This window comes from Ceratotherium simum, unplaced genomic scaffold (assembly GCF_057802395.1).
Source record: "Ceratotherium simum simum isolate JZ-2026a unplaced genomic scaffold, ASM5780239v1 HiC_scaffold_45, whole genome shotgun sequence".
In the NCBI taxonomy this organism is placed as follows: domain Eukaryota; kingdom Metazoa; phylum Chordata; class Mammalia; order Perissodactyla; family Rhinocerotidae; genus Ceratotherium; species Ceratotherium simum.
Genome location: NW_028261261.1, coordinates 192,745 through 216,237, shown reverse-complemented (window position 1 = coordinate 216,237; position 23,493 = coordinate 192,745). Strand labels below are relative to the sequence as shown.

General features: G+C 47.7%; 3 protein-coding genes across 4 annotated transcripts in view; 2 read left to right on the top strand and 1 right to left on the bottom strand.

Annotated features, from left to right (window-relative positions):
- Nucleotides 1-8,591: 8,591 nt before the first annotated feature.
- Nucleotides 8,592-23,493, bottom strand: part of LOC147911236 (tubby-related protein 4-like) — a 46,674-nt gene continuing 31,772 nt past the window's right edge. The window contains exons 6-11 of one of the 2 annotated variants that reach the window (XM_087428396.1): nucleotides 15,561-16,950; nucleotides 15,124-15,481; nucleotides 14,660-14,877; nucleotides 14,191-14,288; nucleotides 13,325-13,432; nucleotides 10,354-11,635 (exon numbers count right to left, since the gene is read on the bottom strand). The gene's annotated coding sequence lies outside the window, so the exon portion shown is untranslated. Of the gene's footprint in view, nucleotides 9,791-10,353; nucleotides 11,636-13,324; nucleotides 13,433-14,190; nucleotides 14,289-14,659; nucleotides 14,878-15,123; nucleotides 15,482-15,560; nucleotides 16,951-23,493 lie in introns of those variants that run through there. The other variant, XM_087428397.1, reaches the window with a different exon arrangement.
- LOC147911238 (ral guanine nucleotide dissociation stimulator-like) lies at nucleotides 14,528-15,384 on the top strand. The gene is made up of 3 exons (XM_087428393.1): nucleotides 14,528-14,557; nucleotides 14,821-14,928; nucleotides 15,187-15,384. Exons 1-3 carry the CDS (start codon nucleotides 14,528-14,530, stop codon nucleotides 15,382-15,384), a joined length of 336 nt encoding a protein of 111 aa, XP_087284519.1.
- On the top strand, nucleotides 15,951-21,755 carry LOC147911237 (ral-GDS-related protein-like). The gene is made up of 6 exons (XM_087428392.1): nucleotides 15,951-16,086; nucleotides 16,744-16,934; nucleotides 17,078-17,454; nucleotides 18,228-18,443; nucleotides 21,080-21,148; nucleotides 21,573-21,755. The coding sequence occupies exons 2-6, from the start codon at nucleotides 16,823-16,825 to the stop codon at nucleotides 21,753-21,755; spliced, it is 957 nt and encodes a 318-aa protein (XP_087284518.1). The 5' UTR covers nucleotides 15,951-16,086; nucleotides 16,744-16,822.

Genomic DNA, 23,493 nt, shown 5'->3' with positions numbered 1-23,493 from the left:
GCCATTTTATCACTTGTTTTCCAGCTGCTTTGTATTTCCGTTGTTTTTCGTCCTGTGTATTTCGGAATACCAATTCAGTTTGGTGTTTCTCTATGATGGTTTTCTCTTTATTTATCGTTTGTGTCTCTGTCTGATTTTTGTTTAGTGGTTACCGTGAGGTTTGTGTAAAAGTTCTCGTAGATGAGTCGGTCCATTTTCTGATAGCCTCTTATTCCATTAGTCTAATCAGGTTCCACCCATTCCCTCTTCCCCTTCTAAGTTATTGTTGTCACAACTTATTCCATTTTGTATTGTGAGTTTGTGGTTAAAATGAAGTGATTATATTTATTTTTGATGTTTTTCTTCCCTTTATCTTTAAAGTTATAATTAATTATTTGCTGATCTGTTCTGATAGAGAGTTGCAATTTTCTGATTTTGTCTGCCTATTTATCTCCTTGCTCAAGGCTTTGTAAACCCTTTCTTTTTTTTTCAGGTATGAGGACCTTCTTGATCATATCTTGCAGGGGATTTTGTGGCAATGAATGCCCTCAGCTTTTGTTTATCTGGAAAAGTTTTTATTTCTCCATCATATTGGAAGGATATTTTTGCTGGATATAGTATTCTTGGCTGAAAGCTTTTGTCTTTCAGAATTTTGAATATGTCATTCCATGCTCTCCTAGCCTGTAAGGTTTCTGCTGAGAAATCCACTGAAAGCCTGATAGCAATTCCTTTGTAGGTTATTTTCTTCTGCCTTACTGCCCTTAATATTTTTTCTTTGTCATTGGATTTTGCCAGTTTTACTAATGGAGAAGGTCTTTTTACATAGATGTAATTAGGTGTTCTATTAGCTTCTTTTACTTGTAATTCCAGCTCCTTCCCCAGGTTTAGGAAGTTCTCAGCTAGTATTTCTTTGAACAAGCTCTCTGGTCCTTTCTCCCTCACTTCTCCCTCTGCAATATCTATAATCCTTATGTTGCATTTCCTAATTGAGTTGGATATTTCCCAGAGAATTTCTTCATTTCTTTTTATTCTTAGTTCTCTTTCCTCCTACATCTGAAGATTTCTATATTCCTATCCTATAGATTGCTAATTCTATCCTCCAAATTATCAGCTCTGTTACTTAAGGACTCCAGATTTTTCTGTATCTCATTCACTGTGTTTTTGATCTCCAACATTTCTGATTGATTTTTGTTTATAGTTTCATTCTCTTTTGTGAAGAATTCCCTCTGGTCATTAATTTTGTTCCTGATTTCATTGAACCGTCATTCTGAGTTCTCTTGTAACTCGAGGTTTTTTTTTTTTTTTTGGTAGCTATTTTGAATTCTCTGTCATTTCGATTGTAGATTTCTGTGCCTTCAGGATTGATTTGCGGGTGTTTGTCTTTTTCCTTCTGATCTGGAGTATTAATATATTTCTTCATACTCTTTGATGGGGTGGATTTGTGCCTTCGCATAGTGATAGTGTCTGGTCACAGATTCCACCTGCTGCCCGTGGGGGAAGCTATGTATTCTGAGCTTGTTGTAACCCCTGGAAGTTGTGCCTGTCCGAGTCTGGGCCACTCCTTGAGATTGTAGCAGCCGTGTGGGCTCTCCCACCAAATGGCAAAGTGATCTCATGGGGGCTCAGGGCTGCTGCTGGCTGCTCCCGCAGTCCTGCCAAGATGAACTCCCCACTTCAGGGCTGCAGCAGTACTATGGGCATTTGTGGCAGCTGGGAGCTCATTCACCCAGGTGCACAAATCTGCCGCCATCTCCTCCTAGGTTGCACCAGCTGTTGGGGTTGGCAGGCAGGGCCTCCCCACTGGCTCTGAGCCTGGGCTACTCCCTGGGACCACAGCAGCACTGTGGGCTCTCCCACTGGATGGGAAAGCAGCAATCACTTGGGGGCTCACGGATGCTGTCAGGTGTTCCCGCAGTCACGCTGAGGTGTGAGCCCACCCTCGGGGCTGCAGCAGTGCTATGGGTGCTCCAGCTGGGAGAGCAGTTGCATGCATGTACAGGGATGCTGGGGGGGGCGTAGAGTGCTCACCTATCTCCACCACCTCCCTGGGGGTAGTCCATCCCTCTTCTGATGTATAGCTGTGTAGGTCTCTCAGGCAACCTGATGTGCTGTGTCCATATCCTCCACTGATCAATGAATGTCCATTTAATTGCAGTTTGGAGGGAGAGAGACAAAGGGAACAGCTTACTCTGCCACATTGCTGATGTCACTCTCCAGGTGTTTTTAAAGAAGAAATTTGGAGGCTATACACTGCCAGATATCAAGACTTACCATAAAGCTACAGCAATTAAGACTGTATGGCATTGTGCAAAGATAGAAATGTGGAACAGAGTATAGAGTCCATAAAGAGACATGCTGACATATGGAACTCTGATTTATGTCAAAGATGCCACTGCAGAGAAGTAGACAGAGGACAGTCTTTTTAATCAGTAGTGCTCCACCAACTAGATGTTTGTATTAAAAATGAAGCTTAATTCCTACTTCACAAGGTAGATAAAATCATTTCACACTGGATTTTAGATCTAAGAGTAGAAGGTAAAACAACAAAACTTCAGAAGACAGCAAATATCTTCATTGTTTGAGGCATATTAAAAAATATTCTTAAACAGAGAACAAAAGAAGATCCATGAAAGAAAAGAACCAAGCATTTAAAGGTGAATAAAGTAAAGAGGCTACCATACAGGAGATCAAGTGAGAGATACACACGAAGTAGGAACAACAGAGAGAAATTAGAAAAAGTAAAACACTTAGAAATGAGTGTCCTAAGGATCAAGCCATCAGCTGGGTCAAATGCTGCTGTGTGGTGAAATAAAATAAGGATAAAAAATGACAATTGTATTGGGCTTCATGTAAGTTGCTGATTGTCCTTAACGAGAACAGATTGAGTGACATAGTGGGCAAAACCCGATTGAAGTGAGTTGAGAAAAGAACGTGATTTGAAGGAGAGGAATATTTAAATACTAAGAACCCTTGCAAATGTTTGCCTTAATGATTAGCAGAGAAATAGGAAAACAGTGCCGGAGTCCACTGAGTAATAAACTGGTCATTGAGTGTGGCACAGGACATAGGTCTAAGGAATAGGTTGGGGTAAATTTATGTGAATTTAGGCTTTATTTTATCACTTGCCAAACTGATATGAACTGGGATAATGGATATCCATTTCCTGGACTGTAAGTGAGACCAGTTCTTCAGACAATGGTCAAATAGACCTAAGGGTGAGGCTGGAGATGTGTGCCATAAAGTACCCTTGAGGGTTACCCAAGGCCTGGTCAGTGACCTCCTCCCTGGGCATCACAGGAATCCTGCTGGGCTGTTTTTGCTGATCGCAGTACTGACTCTTTCTGATGCTGTGTTCTGATGGATGCAACATCTCTCAGTTAATTGCAAGAAACAGAATATTTGCCTGGGGAAGAAAGAATCCAGTCTCAGGATGGGGTAGTTCCCAGAGCCTTGCTGACTCCCAGCCCTGATGAAATCACTGGCAACTGTGATGGAAGATGTTGCTCAAACATGCTTTTAACTTTTGTTTTTACCAGGGCACAAGGTGCCAGATGCAGAGCCCCAGGGCAGGAAAGACCACTGAGCTCCTTACTGAGAGCAGTGACCAGGTGGGCTTGGACTCAGAGTGACAGAAAGAGGAGACCAGAAGCAACTCTGATCCATAGCAACTCTGAGGGGAGATCTGAGCCGACATATATTGCTTCTGACAATGCCCTAGTTCTGATGAATAACAAATCTTTCTATGGGCTTGAATGGCCGAGCAATTTTAGATGCAACATGTACTCTGCACAGGGGTAAACTCTCCCTGCAGAGGGCTACACTGCAGGTCTCCTTCCAGCTCTGCTCCTCCGCCCACCACTGACTAGGGGCTTTGCCTCAAACTGGCGAGTCACAGCTGGGATGTTCTTTCTGCTTCTTCTGCCCCTCCTCAGGCAATTTCCGCATTCCATGTGCGCAATGAGTTATTCTAACTGTTTTGAGTACATAAAGCCTAGTGTCTACAAGGAAGCAGACTTGGTGATCAGTGGGTTTTTCCCCCTCTATATATTGAACCAGGATTCAGAAATGCAATGGAAAATTTTTGTGGTCCGTCTAAGCAAAGAAGTGACTTTTGTATGTAAGTTCATGTGTGTATGTGGGAATTTCTCTCACAGTTATGAAAGTTGAGTATGAAAGCTGCATTGAGATTCTCCCATGAACTATGAATCATCAGCTCCTTTCTTTTCCTTTATTTATTTATTTTTATTGTGGTAAAATTGGTTTATAACATTGTATAAAGCCCTCTTGGCTCTTCCATATTGCCCACTCCCTGGAGCCCTGACAGTCTCAGGTTCCCCTTTTCTGCTTCATCTTCTGAAGTTCAGATTCACCAGGACTTCCAGATCAATCTCCCTCGTTGGCTCCTCTCACACTCATGGGTCCTCCATGATGGGAAACAGGCCAAGATGGGAGGAATGGGTCAGACAATAATCTGCAGTCACCTTGGAACAGTTTAGTGGAGTTATCTTACTTAACCATTGAAGCAGGCCTCTTCGTACAGTAACTCTTTTTTTTTTTTTTTGAGGAAGTTCAGCCCTGAGCTAACATCCATGCTAATCGTCCTCTTTTTGCTGAGGAAGACCGGCTCTGAGCTAACATCTATTTCCAATCCTTCCTCCTTTTCTTCCCCCAAAGCCCCAGTAGATAGTTGTATGTCATAGTAGCACATCCTTCTAGTTGCTGTATGCGGGTCACGGCCTCAGCATGGCTGGACAAGCGGTGCGTTGGTGTGCGCCGGGATCCGAACCCCAGCCGCCAGTAGTGGAGCGCACACACTCAACGGCTAAGCCACAGGGCCGGCCCTCATACAGTAACTCTTAAGGCCATTTTACTGACCAGGAAAATGAGATTCAAAGAAGAGAAGTCACTTGCCCGTGGTCTCCCAGCTAGAAGATTGCAGGACGGATAGAGTCTGGCATACTAGGGAAATATATTCACAGGGGCTATTACAGCACACTGCTTCAATGTGCACGCGCATCATTGTGGACACACAACAGCAGTTATAATGGGGTCTCATTTTAGGTTTTCCCAGGAGAAACTACTGATGGATAATTCTGGTCTTTAGATTCCATGTAATTTTCAAATTATGTACAAATATTTTGTACCCTCTTATCTTCCTTAACAGCTATAAATCCATATCCTTTCTGAATCTAAATCAGCTTCCATTTTAGCGAGTAATGTAATACTCAAATGCAAATATCGTAGATTTACATTCCAATGAAAACCTATACATGCTCATTTGATTAAGGTGTTATTTTTAGGGAAAAAAAGAAGTATATTCAAGTAGACAAAAGAGCCATATATATTCTGCAAAATATTGCAAAAATTTTACCTATTGTAGCTTCACCTCTATGGCCCCAGGAAGTGAGGAAACAATGAGATTCCTCTCTTATGGTTATAAAGAATGAGTATCAGAAGCACTTGAAGGGTCATTATTTTTACATAATGGAAACAATTGACAATGCCATTTTGCATTATTTTCTAAGAAAGTTATTTATTAACAAGGAAGTGAATCATTTTGCCTTATCTCATTTTGCAATTAAGAATCTAGTTAAATGTAGCTTTGATTAAAATAACGTCTATCATTACTAAGCATTTATCACACATAAGGCATCCCACGACATGTTGTGCAGATGTTCTATTTATTTTATTGCATTTCCTCAAAATAGTCGTATCCTCTAAAGATTATCATTCCCATTTCAAGTTGAGGAAGAAGCAACCTAGAGAGGTTCCATACTCCCCCAAGGTCATCTGTTGTGATCTATGGGAGCAGAGGTTCAAATACATTTGTCTAACTGTAGATCAAATAGCATTGGCCTCCATTCTCTGTGTGATATTCTCTTCATTACTTAAGAAGTTCACTTACCATTTCTGTGCCACACTTTCTCCATCGGAAAGAGGTTGAGGACAATGTTTGTCTTTCTTACCTCCAAATGGTTGTAGGATAACACAAAATCACACACAGGGACTGTGTTGAAAACCCAGTGCTGTAGAAATGCAAGAGGTACTAACCACTTCCTTCACCATCAACAAACCTTGGGTTGAAAACTTTTGAATCTCAATGAAAGCAAGAAAGCAGTAGAGTCCTGAGAGGGAACAAAGATAATTTAGGTTAATAGCTGGCATCCACAAATGCCCTCTGGGTCTTGGAGTCGGCCTGGGGCTGACCTTTTTTGCCATCCTGCACATTGCAGAGTTCAGTACTGTCTCTTAGTTTCGGCCAAACCAGGTGCAGAAGTTCAATTAGGGAAATACAGTGTGCCACTGGCATAACTCCAAGACTTCCATTCTAGCCAATGGCCTTTCACATTTTTGATGGTGGAGAGACCATTATAAGAGTGGATAATTGGCCCTTGGGAATCAGATTTGATGTTTATTAAGGGACTGTTTCCTAGGAGTTTTATTCTTTAGAAACTAAAATATTGCCACACAAAAAAAAAAAGCAAAACACAAAAGTTGGACAGAAACTCAAGAGTGAAACAGAGTCAACAGTGAGAGGTGTATTCTTATTTAGTTGGGATTGTCACCAGTGCCACATTTTAATGACATAGAATTTTAAGGTGCATGTAAGATTAAGACTGGTGGCTAGTACTTGTGAAGTCTCAATTTTATGATGCAATCTTTGCCATTATTATTTCCTTGACCTTTTCCCTCCCCTCACCTTTACCTTGACACAAACACGTACACACACACACAACCACCACCACTAACATCAACAACAAGGGTGCATGGATGACATAGGATGGATAAAGCGATGCTGCAGCTTAGCAGACTAAAAGAAGATGGAGATTATAACAGTGATCTGAAGACAACTGTTTTTAGGTTCCGCAGTTTATCTGCAGGCTTGAACTACACGTTAGATAATTTTCTCTTTGGAGAGGGAATAAGCTGTTTAAGCCCTTACCCTAGAAAAGCAGCACTCCTCTTGTAGCCAGAGATTTGAGCGCTGTTTCCTGACAAAAGTCAGAGACACACCTGATCCCTTATTTCTCCCACCTGTTTCATTAGAATCTTCAGCGATTATGGTCTAGTCATGTAAAACAATACACAATTTTCCTTATTACCAAAATTGCATGATCATTTTAGTAGAAAATCAGGTAAGCAAAGAGAGACAAAAATGAAAACTGAGTCAACTGTAAGTTCATCTTTCAAAGATATTCCCTATTAATATTTTGGTGCTTTGTCTTCCAGCCAATATTCCTCTTATGTATATAAACATAAAAATTTCATTTCACAACGTTGGTATCCTATAATAGCTAAACTTAGTTTTTGCTCCAAAATAGACTCTGATTTGATTTTTAATGACTAGATTACTTAATTGAAATTTATTATAATATCTTTAACCAGCATCCTATCAATAGACACTTAAGAGTTTGGAAAATTTTCAATATTATAAATAAGGTTACATGGAAGGTCTTCTTTGGTTCATCATGAATTGGACAAGGTCCCATTGTTCTCAGACATCAGTGGGGAGGGACAAGTCGGACCTGATTCCAATCACCTTGTGATGGCCTTTTCCCCAGTTAAGGACTCTTGAATCACAAATATCTCCGTAATTTCCAGCATAATAGTTAGGGCTCTGCATACCATTATCTCTGTCTCCTCAAAGAAGCCCAACAGCTTCACCAGCTCCTGTGGCCCCAGAAAAACCACAGTGACACCAGGGACCTCTGCTACAGCAACCAGTTTGTCTAGAAATCACTCCAACATGGAAGGAAGAGAATAAATCCCCCTTTTTCTGCCTCTGTTTTATGTTTCCTGTGTGACATGAGCTCTGCCATTTATACTTGTATGACTTTTCAGGGCTGCTGTAACCAAATAGCACAAAGTGGGTGACTTAAAACAAAAGAAATTCAATCTCTCCCAGTTCTGAAGCCTAGAAATCTGATATCAAAGTATCAGCAGGCCCTTCCTTGACTCCCCCAGCTTGCGGTGGTGGCCACTAATCATCAGTGTTCATTGGCTGCAGCTGAATCAGTCCAATCTCTGCCTCCGTCATCAAATGCTGTTTCCTCTCCAACCAGTCATATTGGATTACAGTCCACACTAAGGACCTCATCTTAACTTGATCACATCTGCAAAGACCCTATTTCCAAATAAGGTCACATTCATAGGTTCCAGGGATTAGAACATCAACATATCTTTTGGGAGACACAATTCAACCCATAGCAATAGCCTTGCTCCAAGTCAGGAGAGGAGGGTTTGAGTGTGGGAGGCCATACATTTATGAGGTGGTTGCAAAACCTAGAACCCCCTGCCTCAGCCAGAGTCTTGTGTGTGTGTGTGTGGTGGTGCATCTTGCAATTCCCAAGTCAGTAGCCATGTAAGCCTTTCATTTTTTTATCTTAATATATTTTATTTAACCCAACATCTCCCAAGAATTATTATCTCAACATGTAGTTAATATGTAATTATCACTGAGGTATTATACATTCATGTTTTTATATAAAATCCTTGAAACCCATAGTGTATTTTACATTTACAGCACATCTCAATTTAGACTAGCCACATTTCAAATTCTCAATGGTGACATGTAGCTAGAGGCTACCAGATAGGAAAATATGGTTTAAAAAAATAGATTTTATTTCTTATAACGGTTTACAGTTATAGGTTTACAGAAAAATTAAGTGGACATTATAGAGAGTTCCTATATATCCCCTCATCCCTCCCAGCATAGTTTTCCTATTATTAGCATCTCATTAGTAATCTATATAACTTATATAACATTATTACTGTAACATTATTAACAACAAATTATTAACTTGAGTGTGGTACATTTGTTATAATTCCTGAACCAGTCCAGATACATTATAATTAATGAAAGTCCATAGTTCGAATTAGGGTCACTCTTTGTGTTGTACATTCTATGGGTTTTGACAAATGCATAGTAATATGTATCCGCCATTACAGAATAATATAGAACTATGGTTTCACTGCCCTAAAATCCCCTTTGCTCAAGGGCCATAGAGGTGTGTGTGACCTTTGTCATAGTCATAGATGTTTCTGGTGATGGTGAATACAGGGGTTCCTTCCAGCTAGTATCCTCTGCTTTAGGGTGAGGAAAGGGAGGAATTTCTCACAACAGCATTAATAATGGAGGAAACCAAGGTTGAGGGTGCAGAAGTGGATCATCACAACATATTGATCCCGGAATTAGCATGGTTAAAAGAACTGAGGAAAAGGAAAGGCTGTCCATTTTTAGAAAATCAAAAATGCAACTTTATTTCTGCATTAATCTTGAGTTACTGATTTGGAATCCTATAAATTCAGCATGACTTTTGCTTCCCCAGGCAGGGCCTCATGGGCTTGTGGTGTTTCTGCACTCATGATTGGTGTGCAGCCCTGCATGGGTCACACATAGAATGTCCTGTGGCTGCCCTGGGCCCTGGGTGTGTGAGGCTGTCCCTCCCTATCTTGCACTTTGGAGGCTGTGATGCTAGAATGTTCTTGTCTGAGCCCTGAGTGACATGGGCCCTTTCTGACACTTGCACCTTACTCCTGACATTGCCTCCTCTGATGCAGTTCATTTGCATCACTGCACATGATGTTCATGCAAATGACTTGTTGACTCAGGCTTGGGACCCAATCTGGCCAAGAGCAGATGGTCCCTGGAACCTTGTTATCAATGGACATGGATGAAATCATAGTGCTTAGGGCTGCCAAATAAAGGAAATGTGCATACATCACTAAGACTCTATACACTCGTCCTTGGAGATTACATCCAGTGAGAGATGCATAAACACAGTCTCCTCCTTTCTTCCTTTTCAGGCACCTGAGAATGGCATCAAAGTAGACATGATTTCATGTCTCCCCATACCACACACCCTTACCTGTGGAAACTTGTACAGTTCCAGCAGTGTTCCATCTGGGCAGAAATTGCACATGTTGTGTCAGTAAGGACTGCTAGAGACTTGCTCTCTCTCCTACAGGTGTAATTTGGGTTGTCTTTGCCCAGCCCTGAGACCCAAATGAGGGAACTCTCCAGTGCCTTCTGTTCAGTGTGCAGGACATTATAGAGATCAACTCCCAGAGATATGTTGGGTAAAAGATGGGGTTTTCTGTTGATTTTCTCAATGGCAAAAACCAAGGCCAGAACATACTGCTAGTTCTTGTACTGAAACCTGCTGAGAGGGATGGGGCTCCTTAGGGAAAAGACTCAAACCACAATTATCTTCAAATCCAATGCAACCACTTAATTAAGGAAGAATGCCCAGCCAACTCATTCCATCTGTGGCAACAGCTCTCTTGAAGCCTTAGAATTTATATCTAAATCAAGTAACATCACCTTGGCTCTGGAATATCCTTACTGAATTCCACACACATGGAGAAAAGTGATTAAGTTTATGAGAAAAGTTTAATGAATGGAAAAGCAGATCACATTCAGAGTGCGTTTTGTAAATGGTTCTTTGGTTCAGGATCCAAAATGCTTGTTCATTTGAACACATCATCAAATGCTTCAGAGAACAGCAATAATATCAACATGAGATTGGAGGTAGCCCTGGGGAGGAAGAGTAATTACAACTGAAGGCTCTGGGACAAGCAGAGAAGCTCGGCGTCTGTGGGCTGAGAAAGGTGCAGCAGAAGGCTGGCAATCAAACTGCCTAAACTTCTGCCCCATGAAACTCGTGTATATGCCACCATCAACAACCAGGGAGCTAGGAAGGGCTTCAGAGCTCCGATGAAGAAGGAATCACCATAAGGCAGAAACATCTGGGAGAAGTTTCAAGGAGTTAAAACTGAAAACACTTAGGAGTCTAAGAGACACAGCCTTGTACAGTTTAAAAATTGAAAATGTGATTACCAAAACTGATTCAAAGAGAAAATAAAGAGAGAATATTATACAAATGTGTCCATGTGGTTTCAAGAGAACATCTGAGAAAAATATTTCCAAATATCCACCAGGCCTGGAAGAATTTACATGGGGCGTTGCCTGCACGCCAACTTGCCCAGGAACAAGGTCTCCTGAGCTGGTGTGAATGGAGAGCAGAGGGCAAAAAGAAAAGCATTCAGCCTCTGGTCCTGCAATGAGAACAAGCTCTCCCTCCAGCATCCAGGTGCCTGAAGCTGCAGGGACCCGTGAGTTGAGCTTGACTTCTGCCCCCAGAATATTCACCCCAGACCTTCCCTGACAACACACGTGTCATTATAAATAACATGTCAATACATTTGAACATTTAGATGAAATTCACAAATTGCCAAAAAAATGAAAGTTACCAAAACTGTCTCAAGAAGAAATGAGAAATCTGAATAGTCCCATATCTAAAGAAGAAACTGAATCCATAGTGTAAAACATTCCCATATTTCATCATGGCTAACACCTCTGCTGGCAAATTCCACCAAACATTCAGGAGAGAAATAATACACATTGAATCTAGCTCTTCCAGAGAACAGGAAAAATGGGAAAAACTTTTTGATTCATTTTATGAGAATAGCTTAACTTTGCTACAAAAATCTTACAAGGTCATTACAGGAAAGGAAATTTACAAGCCTCTTTTTCTCTGGAACTAAACTCATGTATTCCTAAAAAAAATTAAACTTCCAAATCCAGCTATATTTTTGAAGGAGGCGACATCATGTCCAAATTTGCTTTATGCATTGCCATTCAGTGTGCTACTTCCTGAAAAGGAGAAATAATACTCTGGGTTACTGCGCTTATTATGTATTATATATATCATGTATAATCTACTATAAATAGAACTGGTCATGTTCTGTTTGCTGGCCTGGGTGATGTTAACACATGTGTACACTTTTTGATAACTTATCAATCTTTACACTTGGATTTGCGCTCTATTCTGATTGTATGTCATATTTCAACAAATATGTTTATTAAAAAGAGAAAATGAAAGCACAACAACGAATGAAAACCATAACAGTTATCCAATTGAGAAGTGCCCAAAGGACTAACCAGAAAGTTTGGGGAAAACAAACCGAAACAAACCTAACCAGTTAAAATGCAGAGTTATTTAGAGTCAATACAAACCGGAAATTTACCTTATTGAAGGTGAAATTGTAGAGATACACACATATGCATGTGAGTATTCTATCATGTATACATACATGTATACAATATACATAGGTACACGCATTATATATATTTATGAGTGTTTGTGGACACACATGCACATATGCGTCTCTCTATATATATAACTTATAGGGGTTATATATATATATGTGTGTGTGTGTATTTACACATATACATACGGCTGCTCTGGAGAGGAAGGGAGGGACAGATGTTTACTGACCACCTACAAGGTTTCTCAAACTTAATTTTTCCAACATTTGAAATGTCATTTTTTTAAAGATAATATATGTTTCAATAATACATTTGTATTTTAATGTGTTATACCAATATAATCTCAGCATTTTTAATTTGTTCATTAATGGCAGAATTCTCCAGCCTGTATGCATTCTCTTGATGCTGTGATGTAATAGGCTGGGCGCTGACAGCCTCCCTTTTGTATTCCAGAGGTTGTGTGAAACCTCAAGTTTGTGGTCTCTCTCTGGCCTGAGGATTTGGACCAAGTTTCTGCACGTGCTCACTAGCTGTTCTCCAAAATTCACTCTAACCAACACTGTTGGGAGCATACACAAGGAAGAAGCCCTAGGGTGGAGGTGTGTGTATGTGAGGCACGCAGAGCACTGGGGGTGCCTAAGGGCCAGCTGGGGAGATCCATGGGTGAGGCATACCCCACAAGTCATGGGAGACTTCTTGATGGAGTGCTCAGTGCAGTTACAGGATCCACATCCTTTAAAGCCCTCTAAGAGTACCTATCTGCCAATGCCTCCAAACTCTTCAACACATCCAGACTCATATTTTTGTGCTGCAACAGAGGGCTGGAACTTCTCTTCTTGAAACCTGGACTTCCACAAAGGCCCTCTCCTCTGTGTGTCATGATCTAAGACAGTGTTTTCAGGGGTTTCCATGCAGCAGCTGAAAGGAACCTGAGCTGGTTCATGGGCCACTGCAGGGTCCAGAGCTGGGACCGAGGTCTGTCTGTCTATTACCAGATACATGGGTGGGTGAGACTCCCTCTGGGTCCCTTGGCATATGGTGCTAGATCCCACTTCTCCCACAAAGGCACTTTTGTCTATGGATGGATGCCAAAGCATTGTTAGTGCAGGAGTAGAAAAACAGGAGGTGTCTTATTCCACCATGATGCTGATGTCACTCTCCTTCTTTGAATTACAGAGATTCAAATTTGACTCAGTTTTTCAGGAGCCTGCTATTTGCCTACAATTCTCTACAACCTCAGACCCTCCCAGACCCACTCTATGAAGGACATAGAATGTTCTCAGATCTACTTACAAGGGCCAGGCAAATAAAAGCCAACAAATTGGTTCTGGTCATTCTGCTGGGAACAGAGGGCAGTGGACGTCTCATACATTCTGGTTTGGAAGCAAGACTTCTTGTTCTCTGTGGATGAATAAACAACAAGAGAAGAGAGCCTGTGGTAGGTAAATACATGCTTGATTCATCTGAAAAGCTCATCTCCTCCCCTTCAACTTGAAGGTTAGTGTAGGGAGAGAGCATGGGTAGTTTCCACTGTTCACCTTCTCCCTTAATATTGAGAACAGAGAATCAGTTTTATTTTGGGTGGCAATTCAACAAACTAAAATTCCTAACCCCTCTTGCAGATAAGAGTGACCAGACCAAATTCATGCCAATGATGTGTGACAAGAAGTATGGAGTGGGGTTTTCTGGAGGCTGCACAGATGGAACTGACATAGATGGGAGGTTCAGCATTAGACACATGAGACACCAATCCACAGGTGTCGTAGGTATTATCTCATATACACCTGACGATGATCCTAGAAAGCTGCTTTTAGCACCATCCCCATTATGCAGGTTGGGAGACTGGGGAGATCTTGAGAGGCACAGTGGCTTTTCCAGGACACAGAACTGGTAGGATAAAAGAGGTGTGACTTCAGCTCTGTCTCCTCAAAGCTGGCCACTGGTTCCACTCCCAAGGAGCTGTGGAGAGGGTGGTGATGGATATTTGTGTACAGAGATGGAGATGACATGGGCAAGGAGGGAGAGCAGCCAACAGCCTAGCGGGGGCTTTGGGTGTGTCTGATTGAAGGAAGGGGCCAAGTAATAGAACCTTGAAGTGACCTCACTTCCTTGGTGACAGCCCCCAACAGAACTTAGAACTCTGGTTACCAGGCACCCACATTGTAATCACAGCCTCCTGTCCAGTTCATTTGAGTGGAGACACTCGACACAGCAGGATGTTCTCGTGTTGTCCCGTGACTTTCCGAGGCTCTGGCCCCTGGAAAGCCAAGAATGAGAGCATGTTAAGTCGCTTTAGACATTGGCTCAGCCCTCACCTTGAATGTCTGTGGCCTTTTGGCAGGAGGAACCATCAGGTAACAGCGTAGCCCAGGGCAGGCCACTCTACGTCAGGCAACAACTGTGATCCCAAATGCACAGCCCCACACACCTTGACCCTCATTGTGTGTGTGTGTGTGTGTGTGTGTGTGTGTGTGAGGTGGAGTTAGAGAAGGTAGTATGAGGAGGAACCACCCTGAGCAGCAGCAGGTAGCTAAATGGTGGGAGATCTGGTGGTGTGTCATGTTCATATTGAAGATCTTGGCTGCAGGAGAGGAAGGTGAGTGCTGGGGACCAAGCTCTTCTACCCACATGTGAATCCCAGGCAGTCGAGGTGTCATCACATTCCTTCCCTGATGGAGACTATGCAGATGCCCCTCTGTGCCTGAACTGTGGTGGGGTTTCCCTCTGTGGCGAAGTCCAGGCAGGCCCCTGATGCCTGCTGGCCTGACTTCTGGGCACTGTCACTGCAGAGCTGCACCCAAGTGATGGTTGAGGAGCTGGTAGATGGTTTCCAGTTCGCCATCTCCCTGGAGAGGACACAGGTGCACCAGTCCATCAATGAAGAGGGCTGGTCTGAGGTGAGTGTGGGTGCAGAGGGGTCTTCATACCCTGGACTCTGAGAGGACCAAGGCACTACTAGAATGCAGACTCAAATCTGAGTCTCCCCTGGAACCCCCCAGGGTTTTCTCATTAGACTGCTCCACGGTCCTACTCCCAAAGGAATCTGGACCCTCACTCCTTCCCACCAGCTACACAGGAGGGTAGAAAGTCACCTCAATCCTCCCGCTGGTTCACCATGATGTCATTGAGTGTATGTACCTCTTCCTCTCCCTCAGTGTGAGGATGAGTCCACCGTGAATTTCAATGAGGCCTGCAGGATGCGGGCCCTCCAGACAGGCATGATGGAGAAGCTGACAGAGTCCATCGCACCAGCTTTCCTGAGGAGGAACATCTCTAGCTTCACCACCTTCATGGTCAACTACTCGGCCTTAGACACATCCCACCAGGTCGTGGACCAGCAGTTTACTAGGTGAGTGGCCACTCCCTCCTCAGCACAGTGGTGACTCTGCCCCCTGCCAGCTGTGTGTCCTGGGAGTGTCACCAAATCTCTCTGAGCCTCAGTTTGCTCCTCTGAAAAGTAGGGTGGGAGAGGATAAATTTCATGGGGATCTTGTAGGAACTAATGGGATCAGCCATGGCGGGTGCTTACCTGGTGCCTGGCTCTGCAGAGAGGGCTGTGGACGTGCTGTGGTTGTTCATGGTGTTTATTTCTCTCCTCCCCGTGAAAAGTAGTCTGCCTCACCTATCTCTGAGATGCGGCCTTTCTGAGTTTGGAAAAGCACATGGAAACCACCCTGTCAAGGAGTTGGAGATTCCATCCAGCTGGTCCTGGTCCTTTTCCTTGGGGTAGCCAATCAAGGATCTCTGGGGCAGCAGAGAGGCCCTAGGCCCACTCAGGTGTCTGGGATGGTTCTGGGTGGACTACATTCAATAAACCATGTAGATTAAGCACCTACTGCATGCAGGACATTTGGAGACAGTAAACTCAGTGAATGAAGGAGACACAATGCGTGGCCTCAATTTCCGTCTGAGAGTCAGACATTGACATTCGACATCATTTGCAGGTCTTGTCATCCACCGTCCATCCCAAGGGATGCCCTCATAGCCTCCTTTACATCTGGAGGCATCTCCCCTTATTCCAGCCAGGAGGGCAGAGCGCAGGACCACCTAAAAAAGTGAGTGGTCGTTGGGTCCAGAAGGACGGCCTCCTGTCTCTAAAGAACAAGCTGTGGGGGGAGAGATGGAGGCTGTGGCTGAGGTGAGCCTGTCAGAAGCCGCATCTCACGCATCTTTCGATTCCCATGGGAAGGCAGAGGTCCGGTGGCTTCCACTCCAGGAGGACAGGAGTCAAAGAGCTATGGATGGGTGCCAGGACCCCTGGGAACCAGAAGGGTGGCTGGGCTGAGGTCTCCCCTAGAAACCCATTCCCAACACAGACCCATTTTAATCTGCCTCCCCTTCTCCACATCTACCTCTTCTGACCACCGCCTCCAGGCCCAGAACAGGAGGTGTGTGAGCAACCTGGTCACAAATCTGTCTCAGTGCTCAATCCAGTTGCACAAGTGCATGGAGGGCTGGGGTGGGCTGTGTCCCAGACCTTCAGGAGAAGAGTGTCCGTGGGAAGAGAGTCACAACAGACTCTGTGTCAACTTGCTGGATGAGCAGGCCTGCCACTGCCAGGACAGACTCACAGGGGCCAGGGTTGCCATGTGGCTCTCACCTGGATGGAAAGGGGGAGGCATAGGGCCCAGTCCCAAGCCATGGTGCCTTGGGTGAGAAGTGTGGAGGGAAAGGCCAGGCCTCTGACTCTGTTGCCCAATTGCCTCCCCCAGTGCCATCTCTTCTCTGGTGGGAACCTGCCTGGACCCAGGGCAGGATTTCTGGGAACCCCTGCACTTTCCCTGCTTCAGGATGAAGCTGGCCTCTCTGCATCTCAGCTTGCCTGGCTCGGGGCTGCAGGGCCACGCCTACCTTCTTCAGGTCCAGCTGGAGCATCCACGGCCCATTGAGGCAGAGCTGGAAGGTGAGGCGACTGCAGTCTGGGAAGATAATTTGCAGAGTGTTCAAAGGCTTGGTTCACTTCAAGGCAGTGGGGTCTTTCCTGGCTTTGACAGGCACAGGGGAAGTCAGCTACTTGAGTGACACTGTTTCTTTCTCCTGCTGCAGGACCATCTCCAGAGCTCCCTCCAGCTCCAGCGCCAGAGCAAGGGCCAGCTCCACAGCTAGATCCAGCTCCAGCTCTAGTTCCACCACCTGTGCTAGAGCTGGAGCCAGTGTCACCTCCATCAGTCCCTCCAGGGCCAGAGCCACCACCAACATCAGCCCCAGCCCCAGTGCCAGCTCCTGAGCTGGAGCCAGCTGGACCATTGGCTCCAGGGAGAATCCTGCCTCCACCTGGAGAGATAACAGAAGAGCCAGATCCAGCCCCAGAGCCCACCTGCCACTGGGACGTGACCACCAAGAACCTGCTGAGGGAGGAGAAGCCTGACTTCTTGGAGTTCCCTCCCCGGCTGGTGGCAGAGCATTTGACACTGATGGATGTGGTGAGCAGCGGGGCTCTCAGGGCAGGTGGGGCCGGCCTTCCCTGTGCCATGAGCTGCCACACACCTGCCATTTCCTGATCCAGAATCCCATGATCTCGGTCCAACCTCTTGCTTCCCCACTTACCCTCATGTGACCTGAGCAGCCTTCTTAACTCCCAAGCCTTTGCTGTCCTCATGTGGACAGTAGGGATGGACTTTGAGAGCAGCTGCCATGCAGAGTAGCTGTGCAGATGGATGAGGTGGAGCAGAGAAGAAGTTGGGCAGAGTCTGCGCTTTGGTGGGGGAGGGGAGTACACTGAAGTGTTGTCTCGTCCTTGGGTAGTTCACTCATTTGCCCAGGAGGCCTCAACAGCCTCAGCACTAATTAGGCACCTCATGTGTACATGACTACAAGGCAGACAAACAAAGCCCCTGGTTGTTTCTGCCTTGGGGGAATGTGCATCTGAAAGAGGAGTCAGACCCCAGGATGGTCAGAATGGGTGGAAGATGCCCCTAGAGATGGTCAAGCAGGAGCCGAGTTCTGGTGCTTGGAGGAAGTGAGACTGGGCGGCGAGCAAATGCCACTTCCCTGCGCCACAGTATCGGGTCCTGGGTCATCCTGTGCTGGGTGCCCTCAGGGGACACAGGCAAGACCCAGGGACTCCCACAAGCCTCAGGCCACATTCTCAGCTTCCTGAGCTCCAACACTCACCACTGACCCGGCCTGGGACTGGGGGCTGCGGAAGCTGAGCTAGGCTGTGGCAGGGCTGGGTGACACTCCCTGTCCTCCCCAGGAGCTCTTCAAGACAGTGAGGCCCCACGACTTTCTGGACTCCATCTGGTCCCAGTGTGACAACAGGGGCAACGAGCACGTGGGACCCACCATCCATGCCACCATGACCCACTTTAACAGAGTGGTCGAATGTATCGTCACCACCTGCATTGGGGACCCGAACATGACGGCCCAGGACAGACCCAGGGTGGTGGAGCTCTGGATCCAGGTGGCCAAGGTAAGATGTTGGAGGCCCTGGGAGCCCCTCTCTGGAGTCGGGGGAACTGCCCCTTCTCCTTTCTCAGCTCTCATGTTTGAAGTCCGTGGTCTGAGCCTTTGCACAATCCTTAGGCCCCTCCTGCCAGGCCTCGATGACCTGACTCCTGGTCCCAGTGGTGGGAAGCTCACCCCTTCCTGGGCTCCTTTCTTGGCTTGAGCTGAAATCCTCCTCCCAGGGAGTGTTCCTCATGAGGGTCCATCTGTGCCTTTTCCGGGTTCCCTGAGCCGCTGTCTCATCCAGGACAGGAGACGTCAATGAGGTGACAGAAGCCAGAGGAAGCAGGGCTCCAGCTCCCCCTCACAGCTCATTCTCTTCCCTTCCCCAGGAATGCCACAGCCTGAGGAACCTTTCCTCTCTCCATACGATCTTCTGGGCTCTGCAGGGCCCCTCCATTCAGCGTTTAAAAGAGACGTGGAGACAGGTGTCCAGGTGGGTAGGCCTCTCTCCATGCGAGCACCACCTGGGTGGACCAGACACCCCCCACAGGGCTAGCATTGCCCTTCAGTCAGTTGGGACCTCCTGGGAGACAGCAAACCCTGGGGTTAGGGTCTGACCTGGTTGGCAGGCTTGGAGTCTTTCTGAAAACTTAGGCCAGTGGTTCTGCTTCAGGAATCAGTTTCCCTAATTGACAGATCACGGCTTGAACCAAATTGAGGATTTTCAAGTGTTTGCAGCAACAGAACTCTCTGTCCACGTGAAATTAAGACTGTTTAAAAGACATCTGCTGAGAAAATAAGAGAATGGAGGCCCCAGGTGACAATAGGAGAGTCCCCTCCCCAGTCCCAGACACCTCAGGGCTCAGAGGACACAGTGAAAATGCTCATCCAGGCTGTCTGGATCTTCTGGGTTTTCAAACAAAAGGGATTTACCCTCAAACCACTCCACAGTGTTTCTTTCCTTTATTCCCTCCTCAGGAAGAACTGTCAGATACTGAAAAACATCATCCAAACATGCCACCGGGAGAGCAGGAAGCTTCCCAAGGAGGTGAGTGGAGGCTGGAGAAATGGAAGGACGGGAGGTGAGGTGGGGAGGGACCAGGCAGGATGTGCTTTGGTAAGTTTTTCACTTAAGGTTCCCCGAGAAATAAGGGTCTGTCTTGTCCAGCTGGACAGCAAGCGGGGGGTGTGAGCTGCAGGGGCAGGTGGGGACTGTTTGGGGCAGGAGGCCTTGGTCACGGGATACAGTGGTGTCGCCTGGACTGTTCCAAGAAGTGAGGAGCTGGCAGAATGAGCAGGTGTCTGGCTTCCATGCGGACCCATCAGCTGCCCCTCATCATCTTCCAGGCTGGGGGGTGGATGGAGTGGGTGGGGGTTCCTTTCTTCCTAAAGCAGCCCAGTCTGTCCTCAGGAAGCCAGGCCCCTGCTGCTCCTTCTGTCTTCACTGCACCTCACAGGGGAGGGCATTCTGCCTGTCCCAGGGATGGGCACTGTGAGGTCACACAGGCCTTGTGGACACAGGGGCTGCACAGCCTTGGGCCAAATGGTGGATCTGGGCAGAACCTCTGGGACGGTGCACTCTAGCCCGATAGTGGTCACTGCTGACAAACCAGTAAGTCTCCCCCAGTGCCTTGTCGACAAGGATACGCCCCAGATGGCAATGAGAATTATCGAGGAACCTACAGATTCTTAATGGACCTTCCTGACAGATTCTTAATGGCCTCCATCGAGGCCCTGGCAGGAGGGGCCTAAGGATTGTGCAAAGGCTCAGACCACAGACTTCAAACATGAGAGCTGAGAAAGGAGAAGGGACATTAGAAGTTTCCAAGTGAAAAAGGATGCAAATGTCACCATTACACAGTGCCGTGGTCAACTCCTACACTGTCACTCAGATGTGGCACACGGGGGTCCCCTTCCTGAGTGAGTGAAGGAGGAGTTCTGTGCAGGGACCATCCTGAGGGGATCCTAGGGAGCTGAGGACTTTGGCATGGCCTCAGATCCAGCCTGGTGTCAGAGAACCCCAGGGGGCTGGAAAACACAACAGCCACTTGCATGGGACCCCGAGACACCTTGTGCCTCTCCATCCATGGCTCAGGTTGACTGAGGGCCTCAACACACCCCGAGAGTCCAGAGGACAGGACATTGGTCCGAGGTGTGTCTGGAAGAGGAGTGAAGGCCTGGGGCCAGGGCCTCTGGCTGGGAGGGGGAGCGGTCTCCTCTGTGGGCCCCTGAGCAAGTCACTGCCCCTCTGTGGGCCTCGGTCTCCTCATCTGGGAAATGGAGGGAGATGATCTGTGGTGCAGGCCTCACAGGGGTGATGAGGTACAAGGGGGCGAGGAATGTGCAGGAGCTTTGTGCTCCTCCTCCTCGAGGGGGAAGGGGACAGCACTGGTGACAGTCAGATGATACTGAGTCCTCAGGGGACCCTGGGATGCATGGGGAGTCCTCCTCACACTTTCCTGATGAGGAGAGAGGCTTAGGGGCCTGGGCAGGCCTGAGGGCACAGAGAAGGGAGTCTTGGAGCTGGGAGTGATCTAGCATCAGGGCACCCTGGAATGGGAGCAGCCATAGACACCAGATGTCCAGGGTCCAAGATCAGGGGCCTGGGAGACATGGGGAATGGAACATGCCTCCCTGAGCCAGTCCTTGACCCTGCAGGAGGTGATATCTGTGAGGGCCACCCTGCAGATGGACCCCCAGGGAGCCCAGGAGAGACAGCAGCAGCAGGTGAGGTGGCCTGAGGGGGAGGGTCTAGGTGTCAGAGGAGGGGTCACTCACCTCACGGCTGGAGGCCTCACTAAGAGAGGGGTCCCTCCTCCTCCAGCCCAGCTCCAGGAGCCCAAGAGCCTGAAAGGCCTGCCCTGGAAGTGACCAGGAGGAGGCCTGGAAGGGCTGGGCCCAGGATGGGTTAGGGTGGGGAGGGGCAGGGACCACATACCCTGGGATTTGCCAAAAGCCGCCCCTGGGAGGTGACTGGGGAAGTTGGGTGGTCCTGGAGGCGGCAACTGGGGGGAGGCCGCTGAGGGTCCTAGGCTGTTCTCTGTGGGAGTCTGTGGTGGGCAGGCGGTTGGGGTGAAGGGATTTGGAGGAGGGTCCATGGGGGCACCTGAGAGGTGGGACTCATCTCACCACTCCCACCCTGATTTCACAGGGTTTCGTCCCGTTCCTGGTCATGTTCCTCTATCACCTGAAGCTGCTGGACATTAGGATGGAGGATGATCTGGAAGTGAGTGAGCCTGGAGGTGGGGACATGGAGCAGGATCCTGAGGTTTGGGAGGCGAGAGCCCTGCACTGGGACCTGAGCTCTCAGTACCTGGCAAACCTCCTCTCATGAGAGCCCCATGGCCACCCCTGGGAGTTGGGGAGTCAGGCCCATCTTAGCAATGCGTGAATAGACGCTCCGCATAAGCCCTGCACCAGTCTACCTGGGCTGGTGAAGCTCATAGCTGCCTGCCTGCAGAGCTGCAGGAGGCTGTGTCTGGGATGGATTCAGCCTCCCCCCAGGCCCTGCCCCTGGGGGAGTTCCATCAGCCCCTGCAAGTGAGGAAGCACTTCTGCGTTCCAGCTGTCCCTTCCTCCCTGAGGCCTCAGTCTCCCCGTCTGTCATCAGAGAGGGTGTGCTACATAAGGTCTCTGGCCTCAGCTCCCCTGTCCCTCCTGCTCTGGAGCCCAGAGCCTGGCCCAGTGTCAAGTTCTCTTTGTGGAAGGTCTGCCCTCTGCTGGGCCCTGACATTCCTGCAGCCTGAGAAGGGGTGGGATGGGGGTTGGTTCTGGGCTTAGGGGGCTGTTTCTGATGGACATGGGCTGTCTCCCTTCCAGGGAAATCGGGTCAACTTCCAGAAATGCTGTGAGGTGAGCAGCTATGGGGAGGATGGGGATGTGGAAATCAGAGATCTCGCCTGGCAAGACTTTCTCTGGCCTCATCCCTTGGGTCTTACATTTATTGGGAGAGTCAGATTCACAAAGCTGGGAATCCCATCACGTTGGTGGGTGCGGGTGGGGCTGGCATCAAGGACACCTTCCTGGATGAGGAACGAATTCAAGCCAACTGTGAGGACAGGCAAGTCCTGAATGGAGTGGGAAGGAAGGAGGGTTCCCGAGTGAGCACAGACCCCAGACCAGATCCTCACTCCGCACAAGTCCCTGGCAGCGTTCCCCACCAAGCCCTGTCTGCATCCTGTCCTTCCTCCCAGAAATTCACACTCATCCGGAGGATCCAGCTGCTCCAGCAGGCTGCAAATGCATATGACCTGGAGCCCGACGAGCGATTTGGGGCCTGGTTCCAGGCCATGGAGCCCATCAGTGTCCATGAGAGGTGAGGGGGACAGGAGATGGGTGAGGGCAGGGCAGACTCTCTCTGATGGCCAGCTCCAGAGCCTGTGGCCTGGCTCGCTGATCAGCCACGGAACTCGTAGCATGGTGACCCATGGGGCACTAGGACTCAGCTGCTGGCAGACTCTGGGAGGGGCACCTGAGGTGTGGCTCCTGGTAGCTCACAGGCCACTCTGTCCTGTAGCTACTGGGTCTCCTGCCAGCTGGAGCCCGCACGCCAGAAGGCGAGCAAAATGCGGCTCTTCAGGAGAAAGAGGAACCGGACATCCTCCAGTTCAGGGCCGAGTGAGTGTTGGGACCAACCGCAACTGAATCCAAGGGGCTCAGTACAGCTTCGGGCTAAGCATGGGACTGGATCCCAGCTCCACTGCTGAGCAGGCCTGGGACAGGCCGCTCCCCTCTCCTCTCTGGGATTTAGTTGAATCCTCTGAAATGGGTGATGCTAAATGATGCCTCTCGCATCAGGGACAAACGGGGTGCTGTTGATGGACTGAGCACTCGGCACAGAGTTTGGCTCAGAGTGCAGGGCTGCAGGGAGGTGTGCCATGAATCTCAGGGAGGGACCCCAAAATAATCTGTTTCTTCTCTTCAGCCACCACGCCCTTGGCGATGAGGCGTCACACTCTGGAGACCACAAGAGCAGCTCCTCCTGACCAGCAGTGACACTGGTGCCCTCGTGGTGCACTGGGCCAGCTCTTCCCACCCTGAGTGAACGATGACATCCTAAGACTTTCCCTGGT